The 19212-nt window shown below is 34.3% G+C and overlaps 1 protein-coding gene across 1 annotated transcript; it reads right to left on the bottom strand.

Moving 5' to 3' along the window:
• Window positions 1-521: 521 nt before the first annotated feature.
• On the bottom strand, window positions 522-12840 carry LOC120340608 (uncharacterized). The gene is made up of 10 exons (XM_039408912.2): window positions 12561-12840; window positions 11655-11811; window positions 7046-7180; window positions 6628-6702; window positions 6143-6283; window positions 5367-5636; window positions 4556-4747; window positions 3790-4295; window positions 3307-3387; window positions 522-2735 (listed from the first exon to the last, which is right to left on the bottom strand). The coding sequence occupies exons 2-10, from the start codon at window positions 11778-11780 to the stop codon at window positions 2726-2728; spliced, it is 1536 nt and encodes a 511-aa protein (XP_039264846.2). The 5' UTR covers window positions 11781-11811; window positions 12561-12840; the 3' UTR covers window positions 522-2725.
• Between the last annotated feature and the right edge of the window lie 6372 nt (window positions 12841-19212).

Raw genomic sequence — 19212 nt, 5'->3', positions numbered from 1 at the left:
CAATATATCGTCATCCGTGTATTGCAAGTAAATGTGAGGTTTCAGGCGGCTTTTCTGATATTGCATCAAGTCACTGGAGCACCAAACGAGCCATTCTCAAATTGAGATGCGCAGTTTAATGCATTCCGATACAAGCATCAGGCGCTCTATTCCAAATCGCCATCTCCAATTGTAACCGGAGTTCGTAAACCTCGTAAAGTCCCAAATTTTAGCAGACCGTTATATAGCAAAGCCTGTAACCAAGCCTCAACAAGGATTCGAATATTATAGACTACTTTTACAACATCGTTATACATGTTGGCAACCTACCATTTATTTATTTCGAATTTAATTTGGAATTAGGAAAACGTAATATTTTGAACAAATATTCATAAAAAGTGCGACAGGGCACGCGTAACGAACCAGCGCGCCAATCGACACGGGGATATATAGAAAACTCTACAATCCTTTATTACAGCATCGTACTTTGAAAACGTGAATGCTTGCCTCATTTATGATGAACACGAAAAATAGACTATACATGAAAGTGAAGACATATATTTTTCAACGAAATTAAGTGAATACCAAAAGACAACTAGCAAATTATAAAATATTGAAAAGAAATCAAAAACGTTCATAAGAATGTGTAATACATCTAGTTGACAGAATTGTACGACCCAATAACACAATGGCTCTATTTCGAAAAAGAATAATAGACTTGAAAAATATTGGTCGGGAAACTTAAACTAAAATCTTGAAAGCAACAATAGGGTATCAGAGTAACAATCGAATTGGTTTCCACTATTGAACCATGGACATCCGGACCCAAACACTTTTTACAATTATAGGCCAGCTGTTTAATTGTAAACACTATGCTTTTAGAAAAATAGGGCAATTTCATACTGGTTTATGCACCCATTTCTAAATGATTATATTTAATAATATCATATATTACACATATACACAATATATATATATATATTTAGTTAATATATGGACAGTTGAATATATACACATCTCCTTTTCAGAGTATTTTAATACTGTTTGCAAGATACATACAACCACCAAATGTATAATATGGTTGCATAAAAAATAGCTGAAAATTTCTTGACAAGACATGTTGGAACCGATAATTATAAGAACTACTGTAGAATAAGCTAACAGCGGCCAGCTCATTTTGTGTCTATTTAATGTGCACATTATTAAATTAGGTGAAAATTTGATTCCCAATTTCAAATCTTGGTATTTACACATCTGTTAAACAATAAAGATTAAGCTTCATATAACGGCAATAAGATTTACCATACCTCACTGTACTTTTACAAGTCTATATAAATAATTGGGAAAATAGTGGTGAACTGCTAAAATTCACATCATGCAGAGTGCAGTGAGATAGAAAAAAAGAACATACATGAAAACACAATGAAAAGACCACAAAATACCAAAGCTATTGAAAACTCAACTAAAACAGATCAATCTTTCAAATAAGAAAACAAAAACTGGACATGTGAAAAATAATGTGAAACTTGACGGTTTGAAAAACCGATGTCACAAAAACACCAACGAAGTATATATTTTATATATATGACACTTAGACCAAGATTACCAAACATAGCGACTTGTTATTAATCGTGCAATACAATGAATGTACCCAGAAAGTTAAAATACACAACCAAACAAGGAACAATGAAAATTTGACTATGTGACAATAAATATCTATTGATCCTTGAATCAAAAAAATTAATTTCAAATCTGTCAAAGGTGAAACCAGCTTTTTATGAACAGCTAAATTCTTTACTGAAGAATTACACAATAAAAATACAAATCATCATTCAATTTTAAACATTTAATACAATGTTGATTATGAAAGCCCCAATGTAGTTTTGTAACCAAGACAACCAAAACAAAAAAGTTTTGTTCTATAATGTAAGAGATGTATTGTCTCCAGAATAGTGGCCCAATATAGTATTTCATCATCGATTTTTTCTTATCTTTTAATATATTGCCATGATATATTGATGCAGTAAAGAATAGGAATGTGGCAATAGTCTATTCGATTCGACATTTCCCTATTTTTTGATATGAGAGTGAGACAACGGAAAAATTAAAATTGATGTGATTTGCATACGTCACATTAGAGTAGAAATATCAAACAAGAGCTGCAAAAGAATTGTGGACTTCTGATACTCGATTGGAGAGGTCAACCATTGAAAAGGGGGTTGTTTTCGAAGAAAAACCCTACAATAATGTTGAGACTTCAAAAATATGAGTATTCCACCAAGCAAGACATACTGAGAAAGACTAAATGCAATAGTGATATTTCTGCAAAAATACTTGTTATGAATTTCAGAACAAACCATCGACAAAAAATATACTATTTCTTTAATGATGAAGTATCTATTCCATGTAATAATAATTAGAGGTTTTCATCAGTATAAGATGAAAACAAACGGAAAATAAAGCGGTTATATGGTAATGTTGTGATACAAAAATAAGGTTTCAATATATATTTGATAATATTTATCGATAATATACAAGCTTGAAAAATGAAAGCCAGAAAATCATTCTAAGATATAAAAATAGCATCAAAGAGACTAATAAAGACAATAAAAAAATTTTGTGCTCCTCAGAATCGTGTTGAGAACTTCATATATAACAAAGAGTCCTGTTCGTTGATTGGAGAATAGTCTCCACAGTTTAATTGTGTTTCAGATTCATGCTGATGAAGTAACAAGTTAGGTCTTGTTCATACAGACCTGAGAAACAAAACATAAAAGTATTTATTAGATTCAGATTATTTCAATCTGAAAAGACATGGAAAATGATCTAAATATAAAATCAGATACCCCCGCAATGTGTACCAGGTTAGGGTTAGGCCATTAATTTATTCCAATTTTTCTCATTTGAGTTTCAAATAAAAGTTCTGGGACTGTACGTGTTAGCCAGGTGAATATCCCTCTGCCCATAGGTTTCAGTCCCCTTACACAACTTGATGTAAAAGAGGCGAACAAAATTAGTTACCTCCATATTGGTACCATACCTACTTCTTCAAACGCCCAAAATTTAATATCTTTAGGTTTTATTCTACGAATGATCTAGTTGCTGATTGCAGATCGATTTTAACAAATCAAAAATTCTTCTGTAGCTATTAGTACTACCTTACATTCCTAACTTTTGACAGAATAATTTCACAACTTTTGAGGAAAACTTCAATAGGTATTTATCAAAAATTAGTTATCCACATATCTCTTTATTCCTTCACAAGAATTTTGACATCTTATAACAGAAAGAAATCCTTGAGAAAAAAACAGCTTTGTTACCACTTACAGCGCAACAGTTTCAAGAATACCACACTTGACAATTTCGGCATAAGTTAGCGGTCTCATTCTCATTGCTTCATGTTTTTTTCTGGAATAAAGAAAAAAACTGAGATAAAATTAAGTTCATTGTAGATCATGCTTTGAAACAAATTGCAGAGATCGTCACACAAAATTATCGGAACTCCCGTAGTGGGTGTACCAGGTTAGGGTTAGGGCATAATTTATTCTATTACGAGTTCTGGGACTGTCTGTGTTAGGCAAGTGAATATACCCCCTGCCCATGGGTTTCAGTTCCTTTACACAACTAGATGTAAAGTTACCTCCATATTGGTACATACACTTCTGAAGCGCCAAATTATCAGTATAAAGATGATGGTAGAAAGCAATGTTCTTTTTGAAATATTTTTTTAAAAACCTAATTAGACTGATTAATAGACATCATTGTTAAATTACTGCAGAATAACATTGAATATATTTATAACTGAGATACCTTTCTGTATATTCCTCATCTTCGCCTTCAGACGCTGTCAGTGTCTTGTCACTGTCATATCCATCTGAATCCATTTCATCATTTTCATCTTGAGTGGAGCTGTTCCAGTCACTGTCTTGAGAAATTCCGCTGTCATTCAACAGATTTCCAACAAAAGGCTCATAATCAATTTGGGATTTCTGTGACTTGAGCACACAAGAATTATTGTTAATGGAATTGTGAGGCATTGCATGGACATAGTTAGTCACAGTGTTATCACCATGCATTTCTTGTCGTTCTCCCTGAGATATTGTAATTGTTGTCGGCCCAGAGGCAAGATAAGGCAGCTTGTGAGCTTCAACGACACTTTGAATAATTGGTGACTGTTCGATATTATGGTCACACACTTGCACAATTTTGTCACCAATGTTACAATTTTGTGAATAGTTTGTGTGGACTTTTTTGACGAAATCGGATACTGGAACATGAGGATTGATGTCATTTGCCTTTCGTTTTGTAGCTGCTCCCTAGAATCATACAATGAGAACAAAATCAGGCAAGCGGAAGCGAATTGAAAATACTTCATGGAAAGCACAACCCAAACAAAATTAATGTAAATTGTGAATAATTAGTTAATTCATGGTATCATGGAAAAAAGTTTTTTTGTCAGATTCTGCTTACAATGTAAACATATAGGCATAACAAAACAAGGAAAGTAGATTTTTACTCGCATCTATGAAGTATTGATTAAAAATATTATTGAACATTCAGATAAAATAATACATACTTGATAAACAAGAGGAATGATATCTTTATTTATCGTATGCTCAGCTGCAGGTATATCATACAATTTTTGGTCCGGATTGCCGGTATATGACACCATGTAATATATCGGATTGCGGGCCGTAGAACTGCAGATCTTTTTTGGCAAGAGGTTGAAGATCACAGAGCGACAACTCATCAAATCATTCGTTTTGACCTAAAACATGGAAATATATCACGATAGAATTATTTTTAGTGATAAATTGTTTAATATTTAAAAATGCCCCCACAATTCATATGCGAACAGCCATTCATAAAGCATTGCCATATTGTCAAGCATTTGTCGTAATAATCCATCATAAGTGGAGACTGGTAAAAACTTCAGTTCAGAAGTATGTAACAATCACAAAACAGATGGAATAGATATTTAGGATTATATATAGATAATGACGTAAGGTACTTCAATATGACCTCAAACCAGAATACAAGAATAAAAGGATTATATGTTCGAGACACTTGTTATTTTTGTGAGTTTAGTACGTCAAGTTAACTACGGTCTACGGTTCAAGCTTGCTGACATAAACTGGAGCAATTTCACAGCCTCCATACATTGGCAAAAAACTATACCAAACCATAGAAATTAATTGATTAATAATTTTAGGTACTGCATTCAAGTATTTTAGATTAGGTAACAATAAATCATATACATTTTAGTTATAAATGTACCGGTAATTAAATTCCATTTATTTTATAATAAAAAATTGAAAACATAATGATATATAACTCCAATTAAGATCATACTACACTTCAGTTTACATATTTCACTTTTGAGTTACCTTAGCAAAAGCTTGAATCTGGCTTGTAATTATGAGCCAGCGGCTAGGATCCGCAGTTAAATTCTCTATCTCCAGTGAGACGAGTGCCAAAGCGATGGAAGCGCTTGGAAATATGGCCAAAGAATAATTGCATATGACATGTTGCAATTCCCTTGTCAACTGGTTCAAATGTCGCGCAAGAAATGAAGATTTCTCAGACTTGGAACAATCCTTCATTTGATGGACTGTTAAAGGTTTCTTTGACTGATTGGAGAAAGCCAGAGCATGGAACTGTTGCGAAATAAAAAATAAACGATGTTTATTGGATAAAAAATATCAAATATGATCAATTTGGGACCGAAATATAATTACTGGTAATGAAATAACAGAAAACAAGTAGACATGATTAGTCTCGTAAATAAAATAAAAATTTTCAAAAATGGCAAAATATAAAAATGAAGATTGGTATCTAAGCTTAAGTAAATATACATACAGGGTGGGCAAAATATTCAAGCGATATGTAAAAGGAAAATGGAGACTCCCAGCGTTCTGCCCCAACTCAATTGATAATTAGAACTATTCACTATTTGTTTTTCAGTATCATAAATATGCAATTTTTCCCACCCCCAAATAAATGAGAATCCTTTTTTGATTTTTTTTAAGTATGATTCCAACAAGAAATTTTATCAACTTCCAATGTACATCTATTTGAAGACATTTAACAACTTCAAAATTACCACTCAAAAATCGTTGAGTAGTTTTCTAAAGAGAAATGACTGGAAAAAAAACAGACTTACGATTTCCAAGTATGTAAGAGGAGTTGGAGTGTGTAAGTCCCACTCAAGTTTCGTAAGTATTATTCGTTCCATTCTGAGAACGTCTTTTGCTCGACAACCACTTTCACTGGCTTCAACAAGTTCTCCAGTCCCTGGTATGAACTGAAACCAAATATTTTACGAGGTTTGAAAAATTGTAATAATGACAAATAGGAATGTTAAGGAAAGAATTAAGAATTATCAGTATTGAGTTAACATTTCTATTTCAAGTTTTCAAACAATGCAATCAATCGAAAAGATTTGAACCAGATATTGTACAGGCAATCATAAAATATTCTGATCTCGGTATGAACATGCATGTTATACAAATGTTAACGATTAATAGTCGATGTCTTCACAACATAAATGATCCAATAATTTGCCTACTGTTCTTTTAAAAAAAAGCTAAATGCTTGTAATTTGGAGTTTTTTTCTTGGGAATTTATTAAAACTACACATATTCTTACCTCTTCTTCCTCAACCAATTTGCTTGCTACATAAAGACAAGTGACAGCAATGCATTTTAGATATTTGGGTCGACTCTGAAAAATAAAATGCCAGGCTTGAAAATGTCATGAAAATGACGCATGCAGCAAATATAAAGCATGATATACAGCAATTGTTGAATAAGTGAGGAATGTATCAATGAATCTCACTGATACTCTGATAGTAATACAGAGACATAGTACAGTAAATAAAATTTTCTCTACAGCTAAGTCTGCTAAAGAATAATGAATACAATATTGTTTGAAGGCATAAAATTAAAATTATACAATTATATAAATGGAATTCTGAATCAACCAGGTCTAATTTTTTAAACATATGCTTTCTACTTTAATCGCTGGGATACAGTAGTTTGTATATGACTGTATGAGATGACCTTACCTTCACCGCAGTGAGGAACCGATCCAAAGTATGGACAGCCAGGAAAAAGGTTTCAGGATAGAAATTGAATCGAGAATTCAATTGTGACATCCATGTAACAGTGAAATCGCGTTCTGTTGGTCCAACTTCTATTAACTGTAGAAACATAACGGGTATCAAATGTCAGAAGGCCTTTTGAATGGAAAGTTTCTGCTGACAGAATAGCTATAATACGTTAAATGGTTGTTGAAAAACCAAAAATGCATACCATACAAATATTATATAGTGCATTGTCTACATCAAACAGGCAAATAAGAAAAACCTGTACCAACAGTTTCAATTTATTGTGCAGGTTTTGAACATGTGATTTTAATAACACAAAAAGACCTCTTTGTTTGACAACCTATAAATTGAAAAAACAGAAGTGACATATTCAGCTGGTATGCTCTTATCATTAAGTGACAAACTGCATCTGAATTGGGACATCAATAGCTTTCAATTAATTATTTTCTTGCATGTTAGCACAGGTGTTTCGAGTGTTTGCTCTTATCAAGATTTTGAAATATATATATATATCGCCGGATGAGAACAGAAGGGGCCTAAGTCACATTTTTGGGAAATTGACTTTTTTCAATATATATCGTTTTTTCAATATAGGACTATTAGTCCTAAGTCCAGCTAAAATTTTTATCATTGAGAAATTCAGGATTTCAAGACCACCACCTTGTAGAGCATGGCTCAAAACCCCAAAATATTGAAAAAAGATAGTCCCGAGTTCTAATATGATGGGCATGAACGATGAACATCAGAAATGAAATGTCCGAAACTTACATCCCTAAAAATTTGTTCAGTGCAACTTAGGCCTAAGCCACCTTGTTTTACCTTGCATGCCATACAAAAAAACTCAGAAGTTGTTGAGAACAGAATGGGCCGAAATCCATTATGGGGGTAAAAAAGCAGAAAGGAATTGAAGCTGAAGTGCCAAAAAATATTGATTACAAAGATATTCTCATCCACATTAAAATAACCAGAGCTCAGGACTTTACCAAGTGTGAATATCTAGAAATTCAAAAATGAAAATATTCCAAATTGTTTTTTGCGTTTTTCTCAAAACTCAAAATTGTGACTTAGGCCTGTTCTGTTCTCATCCGGCGATATATAATATACTATTGTCACCAACTATAACTGTGTAAAAAATGAGAATACTTTAATATTTATTTTGGAGAGAACTTTTACTATCTAAATTCTAAATCACAATTCAGTGGTATGAGAATAGTAATATGAATAATTATAAACTCACTCCTTCCTACTATGATTTTATAAGTATAAGTTTATTTATACCAAATTTATATATTTTATTGTTATTATTTATGGAAGTATGCTGCTTAAAATTAAATTGTTGTGCATTGAACAATATCATAGTGTAGATATGTTATCGCATTTGTCTGTAAATCACAGTCCAAATGTGACGATATATAAGATAAAGCAGTCCACGCCGGTTTTGACCGGTTTACTCTGCTTCCGAAACGTGAGAATTTCCGCGTAAACAAGCGGTTTATTTTCCGCGGACAATTTTGATAAAATTTCCCAGGTGATGCATATTTATCTTTTTATAAAAAAAAATCGAAAGGGAATAACATGCTCTTTATTCATGTGGTCCCTATACTATTCCCTTGTTGAATATTGGAAGTGCATTAATGCAACTTGCTACTGGTCTTTGCCCACGCATTTACCAGACAATAAAAATGAAGAAAATCTTACGGTCATACTAGTCTTACACGGCAGTTAGTTGAAGAACGCGTCCGATTTCTCTACAAGTAAATACTTGCGTAAATATTTTCAATCACCTACGCAACAAGCCCAGACTTGCCAGACACTGGTTAGTTACGATAGCGTGCATACTTGAACGGCGAACAAAATATTCTTGTAAAATGCAAAACATCTCCACAGTGCCAGACCCAATTCTAAAAATATACTTTCATGATTATAGAACCACACATTGATAATATTTATCGTTTGTGATTTATAACGCAAGCTGTGATCACCGGTTAACTCACGCCTTAAATGTTTTCAATTTTCTTCGAGTTATGCTTCATGAATGAAGTGTGTTATAAGAGAATGATGCTTCGCCGAAGACTAACATCGTCATTTGTTGCCATCTCAGTCACACAATAAGCCGGAAAGTATGATTAAATTTTACAGGTGGCGAACGCCTATTGTCTCATACAAAGCGACTTAGCAAATTCACTCTTGTAGTTTTCATGTTAATTAACAAAAACGCAACGGAATACCGCGCGATTGTGGAAGCCGGTATTACAACATGCCACAGTCAGAAATCATCGGAGCTTCCAGAACGTTCTGTCTGTTATCCCGCTCGTCTCGAGCACACAACAGTCGTAATGGATATCAGGCCTACCAATTACAAACATTCATGGAGGTGACGCGGGGTCAATTAATCTAGAAGTGTGATTGCGTTAAAACTACCACAAAATATAAAAGACATAATACGGAAGTAAACAAGTTGAAATGTATTTAACAAAGTAGGAACGGACAAACGCGAAGCAATAGTGTTACTGAGCAAACGTACTGTGTACTGAGTGGTATTTAAGAGCGGTGGATAATACGGGGAAAATGACGTCCTGACATCAAATACTAACAAAATTGGTGTCATAAATTGCCTGAAGCGTTTAAAAGTAGATTTGCGTGTTATTTCAGGTTATTTAAATGAGAAATACTCATGAAGTTGTCATTAATCAAATCGTCACCTCAAAAACTAACGTAAAAGCGGTTGCTACAAAAAACATCTTTAACAACGACAAAAAATATTTTTAAAATCTAACTAGCAAATGACTATCATTTTTTAGCGATATGAAACTAGTTCTGGTTTGCTGTGGTTTAATGGAAGAGATATCATTCATTCACGTTTCCATGCGTCACGACTTCCTTCTTTCGGTTCAATAGAGAACAATTTTGTTTCGAGTTTTCGACTTTTTTTCTCTGGTGTATACCTTATTTAACAGACTGCAAAAACAAGTGTGGGTATTTCGTTGACTTGTCGGGCGGCGATAGCTGACCGCCAACCAATACGAATTTTCGTGACCGTTTTAGTAGAAATGACTTGTCGGCTTGAGTTATTTCTGCTTGCCTAGGGATCAGCAGTCACGTTGAAATATCTTAGCTAATCACAATTATCGTCCAAGTTAATACGGTTACAATCAACCGCGGCGTCATGTCAATTCGATATAGATAAGTTTATAAACAAACGGGATCGACAAGGCAATAATAGTATTAAAGGTTTCCTGTCGATTGATTACGATATAACGGCGGAGTCAACCAAGCGGTGCGGTGCCACTTGGAATTTAGGCTTTTATAATGAATATAAAGGCTCAGGGCGAAGTGTCACAGGCCGGAACGGTTTATTTTAGCCTATTCATTAGTAACGTTTAAATAAAATGACGCGGTCGGACGCACTCCCTTTTCAAATTTCGTCACTGGGCGTGACAAAAGAAAAGCATCTGCTACGCGACAAGATTAGCGTCAGAGTAGCGGAGAAACACGAATGTGAATACTTTAAACGTTAGAGTAAGCCCCACCACACCGACGAATTTAAGACAGATTTGATAACAAAACATTTTCAAAGATAACAAAACTACAAACGAAATCAAATGTAAGTTATAATAAGTATCTATAGCATAATATTTTACTCACTGTAAACCTAAATGGACGAAAAGACATAATCAAGACAAATAAATTGAAAACGCAAATTTTCGGATAAATTGATCTTCATTAAATTCAAAGGAGGGCTTGCAATGGTCCAAACAAACTACAGGAGTTCATTTCTTACATTTTTACACCTATGACTGAGTAAAAACCAAAAAAACAAAATTACTACCATTCAAGTCCAGAACACAAATTTTCATTTTACATGCACAATTTTTTCTTTGAAACCTTTTATCAGGTGATAAGCACATCATTAAATTTTTAATCTTGCTTAAACTCCCTTACTTCTGGTGGAAACAATCAATATCCACTTCTTAAAAACTAATCCTAAATACTCTCAAGGAGCTACTGCGGTTGTAAGACCTGCTTTGGTTCTGGAAAGCAGACCAAATTAGCTACATTTTTTAATTTTAGCATGAAAAAAATGCCACTCCCTGTCTCCAGTTTTATATTTGTTGGTAGATGACTTTTCTCACTGCCACTGCTGATAAAAATGAGAAAAAAGCCTAGCGGGTACGCTTGTATCTTCTAAAGATCACAATGAAAATAGCATCACAATTCACAATCTATCAATTATAAGTCAATAGAGCTATAATAAAGCATATAATATATCTATAGGTATTTTCAAGATAAATCAAGAGAAAATAAGCTCAGATACTTCACAGCAAGCAGCACAATTTGTATACAGTGTTTGACACAAGCTTCAGTGAAATAGCACCAGTGGCATAAAAATTGTTTCACCAAACTTGAGAGAAGTAAGACTCAAGAAGTATTATGCTATAATAGACAATTCATTGAAAATCAAAAAAATTATAAGCAAAGGGAAATCTTGTTTAAAGTTATAACAGTCTTTTCTGTTATGGGAATCCCCATTAAAAAGAAAAACCGAAGCAAATGAAAGTAAACAAACCTTGTTGGCAGATTCGGAGAGTAATTGATGTCTCCATGATTCCCTTTCCCTGGCTTGAGAGTCTCTAAGTGTGGCTAACAGCTGTTGTGGGGACCAGCCATGATGAGATGATGAAGACCTCATCATGATGGCTTTTGATCACCTGGCAGAACGTTGCCTAAAAAACAAATAAAAATTAGTACAATACAAATAACTATATCCAGATATCCATATATCTGGATATGCCAGTCAATTTACATCAACAATGAAAAAACAGTGTAATAACTCACAGATACAATAACTTCAGATACTATATTACTGTATTACAGTCTGACAGTATTAATCAAATGTGTTAGAAAACTTAACATTATAAACCAGCAAACAGGTAATATCTGTAATTGCAGTATCACCCCATTATTTAATCTGTCAACATTGTAATCGCCATAGAAAGTTGACAACCTTTTACCTATATTACGAATTACGATAGATGCCAAATTCACATTCTACAAAATACTGAAATGTAAGCTACAGAGCTACATCCACAAGCTTCTGAGCTTGGCAAAATTTGCCCAGGTATTTTCTATTCTTCCTTATTATTTTAAAAAACATAGCCTAATACAATAATTACAGAATTAGGATATACAATTATATAAATATAAGAGGTCATATACAGAGGTCACATGCAGACATGAACTCAGGAATTATTTGTTGAGCTTTAAAAAAGATGCAAAACAGCAAAATGAAGTATTTTAAGATTTAGGCAATCAGACATGAACATTTCAATGGTCTGGTCCCTCAATTATATTTCACCCAATTGTTTTTGTTCATCAAATTTGTACAGCAGTAAGTTCCTGGCAAATACTGAAATATAAGAAACTTTTCTGCTTAGACTATACCAACAATGTTTAAAAGTTTAAAACATTTTACCTCCCCACAACAGCTGTTTGTAGGTTCCAACTTAACTGATGTGGTATCCATGTATGATGAATAGGAAAAAATTATAAAAATCCCATTTCCTATTAACTCTACTGCAGTTGTTTGCAATACATCTTAGCTTCGCTAGGTCTCTGACGCTATGATTGAGCTCTTTGTCCGCTGTTGTTGAAAACTAGGCTTGGCTCAACAAAGAGAGAAAGGCAAACGAAAAGGTGTTACCATTTATTATTCTTAGTCGAGGGTCCGCTGATAAGCAGATTTTCTCCACTAAATCTTTTGTGATATATAATATTTTCTCGTATCAAAAGTATATGGCATTAATTTTTCCACTGCAAATTACAATATACATAAGGAAAATAAAATCAATTATTTAAACAGGAGCCCGCGTGCAACCAAGCGAAATATACAATCTGTACTGCCGACGGTCGGGCTATCAATTTTTAACATTTCTCTCGTTTATCAGCTGATGCCTTTGCTGTTTCCTCTTACTTAACCCTGTTCCACTATGGTGCAAGTTTTAGGGATGTATCAACAATGTGATAACGACATTCAAAGGGATGTACGTTTATATATAACTTAGAATAGTATCTTCATCGAAGATAATAAATGTGTTATGTGATACTTCTAGCATTTTCAAGCACTCCAGCACTTTTCTAACATAAGGACATTATGAATCATTTATATATATTGTTATCAGCTGTGTCCGTTTAAAATGTACATATCTAGCCGATATTTTTGATGCTTATAGCCAAAATTTATGCACTGTACCCTAATATTGCACCGTCACCAAGCTATTCAAAATTGGCTTAGGACGTAAACTCTTAACATTTAGCTAAGATAGTACAAAAACGACCAAGCACAGAGCAAACACACAAGCCGGAAATCCAGGCAAGTTGCCAAAACTTCAGTAGAGTAAACAGAAAAATTAATTTCATAAATCTGATGCGGGATAAGCAAAATTATTCACGTTGTACAACGCGATATATTACGTGACCTACAAATGACTTTCTTTTCCGCCGTAACTTTTAACGCCGCACAATGGCCGAGAGAAATATAACGCAACCGGTATGGCTCGCCCAATGAAATTTCTCTCGTTTGTCCCTTTAAATTTGAAAGTCAACTGGCGCGGGATCGAAAATAATGGGAACATCAAATTTCAAGCGGGAAAATGTTTGAAAAATTCCCAGTGCAAAGGTATATCGCACACTGAGAGATTTAACACAGAAATTTATAACGAGTTCTGTGTTACCAGAGGCTATAGCCAAGACTCATAAATATCCACGTACTCATATATGTAGGCATGTGCCGACAAGACTGTATCGAAATGTTGGTCAAAGCTTTATTTTAGTATAGGTCATCAAATCATCATGTGAATATAATAACTACGTACCATGGACGGGAGATATTTCGAACGTTTTTAATATTGGCGGGGGTTGGCTTTGATGGCTGCATGTCAGCCTCTTCTGTCTTTGTTTTGCTTGTTACTTATTTTATAATTACGATTTTGGCTCCCGATATAGTAAAACACATTTTCTCTCTCCAATGTGGTCCCCGAAACACGTCCAAATATTGGTTTGAAATTTTGAATATCGTAGTTGGAAAAATACATAAATCACATACTGACTTAATCTAATACGTTAATACACGTCTGAATACATTCCAAGCGTCCATCATTTTTCAAATACATGCATTAATATGGATCCATTAAAAACGGAACTCAGTACCAAAATTGCTTAGGATTAGTATGTTTTGAATCCACCACGGGAAAATGCGTTAACGCAATCTTACCTTATGGCGAATTTCAGCAGAATTTTATATAGTTTATAGTGTTTAATAAAATATTACGAGTTCACCAGACGACTCAAACTTCAAAATGTTCACTTATTTTTCGTCTTCAAGTATCATATTGACCTTCTTTATTAAAAATAAACACTGAAACTTATTTTTTGGACACGAAATGGGAATATGAGTCGTTTTCTTAAATTGTTGTTGTTTTTTCTTTCTAGTATTCTCCTTGTTGCTGCATTTTTGTTTTAAAAAAAAATCTTTTTATTTCAACAATTGGATCGATGAACTATTTACACTATGTGGCGGTTCCACGATCGCATTTCAACGATCTAGTGGTCAGCGAAGTCGGGAGTTTTTTGATAAGGTAGACCAGGGTGGTCCAAACCCTGTCATGCTGATACATTCCGTGCTGCTCACAAAACAATTTTAGCGTATATTTGTAGCTAATGGAGGAACGTTTTTGAGTTTTTTTAAATATTTCAACTGGGGTTGGGATCCCAAGATTCAAACCCTTTTTCTATCGCTTTGTGCCTTTATTTTAGTAAAAACACTCCTCTGTTTTCAAGCGTCGGCCATGTGATAGTAGTGACGAAACGCAGAACCGACTTAACGCCGCGCAATCCAGTTTTTTTTAGCTAGGTCCCGAAATACCAACTTAGACGGACTTGGTTGGTATTTGACGATGGCACTAAGCTTGCTCACGCTGCAAGTTTTTAAATTACTCAATATAACAATTCGAAAAAAAATGAGTGTCTCAAGAAAGGTGGCATAAGGAAAACACGGCGGAAACGTATTTCCTCGCCCATCACACAGTGTCTGGTTTGATATCAAGTATTATCTGTCACAAAAAAAATATAATTTGAAGCGACATTAAAGCGAGATGCGCAAAATACAACGGTAGTTCTCGGGAATTAACTTTAAGATGACTGAAGGCTTTATATATCTTCTTTAAAAGAACGCCACCCATGCAACATAATAATAGTCTGATTAGAACGGTAAACTCTCGCTGTTTATTAAATTTAAAGTAAGTAAACTCGCGATATTTCGATCACTTTTGGGTTTTCTCCGACTTGCGGCCCGCGAGACCTCGTCAAAAGTTTTTGCGGTCCTTCAACCTAGCAACCTTGAACCTCCCTGAGGTAGACTACTATAGGTACCGGTAAAATTTCAAACTACAGTTGTGACTTGTATGCTTTGGTATTTCGATTCACGTTGAAACTGGAGGCATGAATCTTAAGATAGATAGATAGATAGAAGTTTATTCATCATCCAGTCATTAGCCAATAAATCAAACACAAACAACAACATACGATAGGTAAAAGAAGAATAAATCGACTAACAACGGAATTGATAGGAGGTTGGAAGGACCATACGGTCACTAAATCGAAACAACTCTCCTGGCATAAAAAAGGTTGACAGATTACATTTTATATTATACCAATTATAAAACATTTTAACTTGTTGTAACTAACAATTGAGCAACAAGAGTAATGTGACACATATTGAGACGAATTTAAAATAGAAGCGGCAAGAAAAAGCGTTTAGTTTTATATAAAAAAAAATAAAAACGTACAAGTAGAAAAGTTATGAATCAGTACTTATTCAGAAAAGACTGGAAATACTTCTTGGAAAAAACATTAAAACTGGGAATTTCCTTTAGGTTTTCGTTAATATCGTTCCAAATTCTCACACCCTGGTACTTTATGGAATTTTGGGCCCGCGAGGATGAAAATCGTGGTACAAATAATCCTCCCTTTCGAGATGAACGAGTACCATATGTATGTGCATTTTTTGTTGTAACAAAATATTGTTGTATTACGCGAGGGGCAGTGCTATTTACCGCTTGATACATGAGCCTTCCCATTTCATAAAAATATAGATCTTTTATTTTAAGAATACCCAGGATTTTGTAATAACTACTCAAATTTGCCCAGCGTGGCACCCCGCAGATGGCTCGAATTGCTTTATTTTGGATTAGCTGTAATTTGTTAAGACTGGTTTTGTCACAACAACCCCAAGTTACGATACCATACAGAATACAAGAATGGAATAATGAATAGTAAATGATTTTTAAAGCATGCAATGTCAAATAGTGTCTAAGTTTGAACATAATCCCAGTCACTCTTGATAACTTGCTATATAGATATTCAGTATGAGCATGCCATTTAAATTTGTTGTCAATAATTATCCCAAGATATTTCATGCATGACACTTCAATTAACATTTTATCACCATCTTAAATGTCACACTCCCCCAGGATTAGAGCTCAACCGATATATCTGCCGATATTGCGTGTTTCCGATATATCATATCGGCAGTGAACGGCCGATATCGGCTTTATATAACCTTTAAAAACCCTAGAAATGTTCGTAAAAGTTGTTTTATTTACTGTTGGTTGTGATTATTTTTAATGGATAATACCCTTATGTGGTATATTGTTTTTATAATTAAATTACACATGATGGGGTACCAAAGTCTTCAGTGCTTAGGGCACCAGAGCTGCTTAATCCGCCCTTGGGTAGTGAATTCCAGATAACTGGAGATTTGGAAAAATAAATCTGGGCATACATAGCCCACATACGGACTCCAAAAGGTTTTGTTAGTTCAGCAAATGTATCTTTGAGCCTAATATTTATACCGATGAATGATCTATTTTGTGTTCGGATTTATCCTTTCTACTTTACCTATACACAGTTTCACATTTCGTTGTAACAGAATCGCTAAGGAAGGTATGCAACCTTCGGCGAAAAGACGATCATCCAAAATATAAAAACGGTTCCACAGAGATCGCACCCCTTATTGTCCGAGGATGCACAACATTCAATTTTTGCCCTGCAAAACAAGTATAATAGTTGCTATCTAATGCTAAAATATGGAGAAATGATAGAACTTTTGACATCGCAAAAGGCAGTCGTATGAAAAAGTTCGTTTTTAACTTCGAGGCAACTTCATGGCAGTCACTATCATCAATATTACTAAAAACAATAAAAACGTGTCTCACAATGAAAAATTACCAAGATTATAAAACTATTAATTGATTGATTCATAGTCCAGGTATGGTCAACCAACTTGCGAGCGCGATCGACTAAAATCGTGAAAATAGCTCGCGATCGACTGATCGGTAATAAAGTCATACACGAAAACAAATGATTTTGAATATACAGATAACTGCACACAAGCACATACAAAAATGTCGCCGCTGCCAATAAGGTCGGTGTGCTATAAAAAAAACTTTATGTCCTATTTAATTTGATTACGTAACTATACCCGGAAAAAGTACTTCATCATTTATTTGAGATCCATTCAAAACATATCTGCCTTGCTCTATAGGCTCTATCTGTATTGCCTAGGCCCAAATACTATATGTGTATTATGTATACTGTATCGTATTTTACGCGTACACAGTATTGTATTATTTCTGTTTTAAAAAAACAATTCTGAGGTTTGAACATAGTCAATTTTGTGAAAATTTAGAGAACAGAAGGGGCCTAAGTCACATTTTTGGAAAATTCACTTTTTTCAGTATTTTGGGGGTTTGAGCCATGCGCTACAAGGTGGTGGTCTTGAATACCCTGAATTTTTCAATAATAAAAATTTTAGCTGAACTTAGGACTGTAGAAGTTGATAACAAAATAGGCCTAAGTCCAGCTAAAAAGAGAGAGTCCTAAGTTCCAATATGATGGGCATGAACATCAGATTTAAAATGTCCGAAACTTACATCCCTAAGAATTTGTTCAGTGCAACTTACGCCTAAGTCACCTTGTTTTACCTTGCATTCCGTACCAAAATTTTCAGAAGTTGTTGAGAACAGAATGGGCCAAAGTCTTTTATGGGGGTAAAAAAGCAGGAAGGAATTGAAGCTGAAGTGCCAAAAAATATTGATTACAAAGATATTATCATTCACATTAAAATAACCAGAGATCAGGTCTTCACTGACTGTGAATATCTAGAAATTCAAAAATAAAATAAAAATTCAAATTGTTTTTTGCGTTTTTCTCCAAACTCAAAATTGTTATTTAGGCTTTTTCTGTTCTCATCCGGCGATATATATATTCCAGAACATCGCAGAAATTTCGAAGTAGTCCGGATGTAAGAAACACGTTACGTGTGTCAATGTCGACCATATCTCTAATATGAAGACAGTTAATGCATGGCCAGCAAACAAATACAGATATCGCATTAAATAGCATCACTTTCGTTTATCAGTATATTGTCAACATTAATTTCCTCATGCGTATAATTTATTGCAGAGGCTTAGTCCGTTTGTATAAAGTTGGTCCGTCAAAATTTTGGTCAGGCTTTACCAGTCCGTCACTTGAAAAAGGTTGCCGGCCACTGATTTAGCCGATACCGATAACTGGCCGATACATCGGCACATCTCTTTACCGGTCCGCCCAAATGAAAAGGTAACCTGTCAGAGGACCGATATGAGAACTGATTACAACAAGAGAGCGATTTGTGTCGCGAGACCTTCCACTCTGGGTCGCAAACCTATTTAAACTTGCCATAAATAAAAGCATCGCGTCCTTAATTGTACCGTGTTTATGTACAGCAGCTTTATAAACCCCAAAATATAATTATTAAGCAGTTGTTTGCATTTTTATTTGTTATTAGCCTACTATACGTAATCAACTGCATTGTTTCGTAGCAATTCGAGATTAGCAGTAGCTGTGTGGAATTGCTCGATAAGTAGGCTTTTGTTTTAATAAATTCTAAGAAACAGCCAGTTTTAAAACAAGGGCTGGTTTTAAATCAATTTTTTTTTGGTATCTTTTGTATTTTGCATTGAAATGCAAGTGAAACTACGACAAAATCTTGCGGTCTGCAGCTATGGATTTGTTCAAAAAGAATTGTT

The sequence above is a fragment of the Styela clava genome, chromosome 14 (assembly GCF_964204865.1).
Source record: "Styela clava chromosome 14, kaStyClav1.hap1.2, whole genome shotgun sequence".
NCBI lineage: Eukaryota > Metazoa > Chordata > Ascidiacea > Stolidobranchia > Styelidae > Styela > Styela clava.
This window is presented reverse-complemented; position numbering and strand designations above follow the sequence as displayed.

Excerpts from the sequence above, each read along its gene's own strand:
- LOC120340608 (XM_039408912.2), bottom strand. The coding sequence starts at position 11,780 with ATGATGAGGTCTTCATCATCTCATCATGGCTGGTCCCCACAACAGCTG. Across the intron at positions 7,181-11,654 it reads TCTCCGAATCTGCCAACAAG|TTAATAGAAGTTGGACCAAC; the intron begins GTTTGTTTACTT and ends ATGTTTCTACAG. Across the intron at positions 6,284-6,627 it reads AATTGGTTGAGGAAGAAGAG|TTCATACCAGGGACTGGAGA; the intron begins GTAAGAATATGT and ends ATTTGGTTTCAG.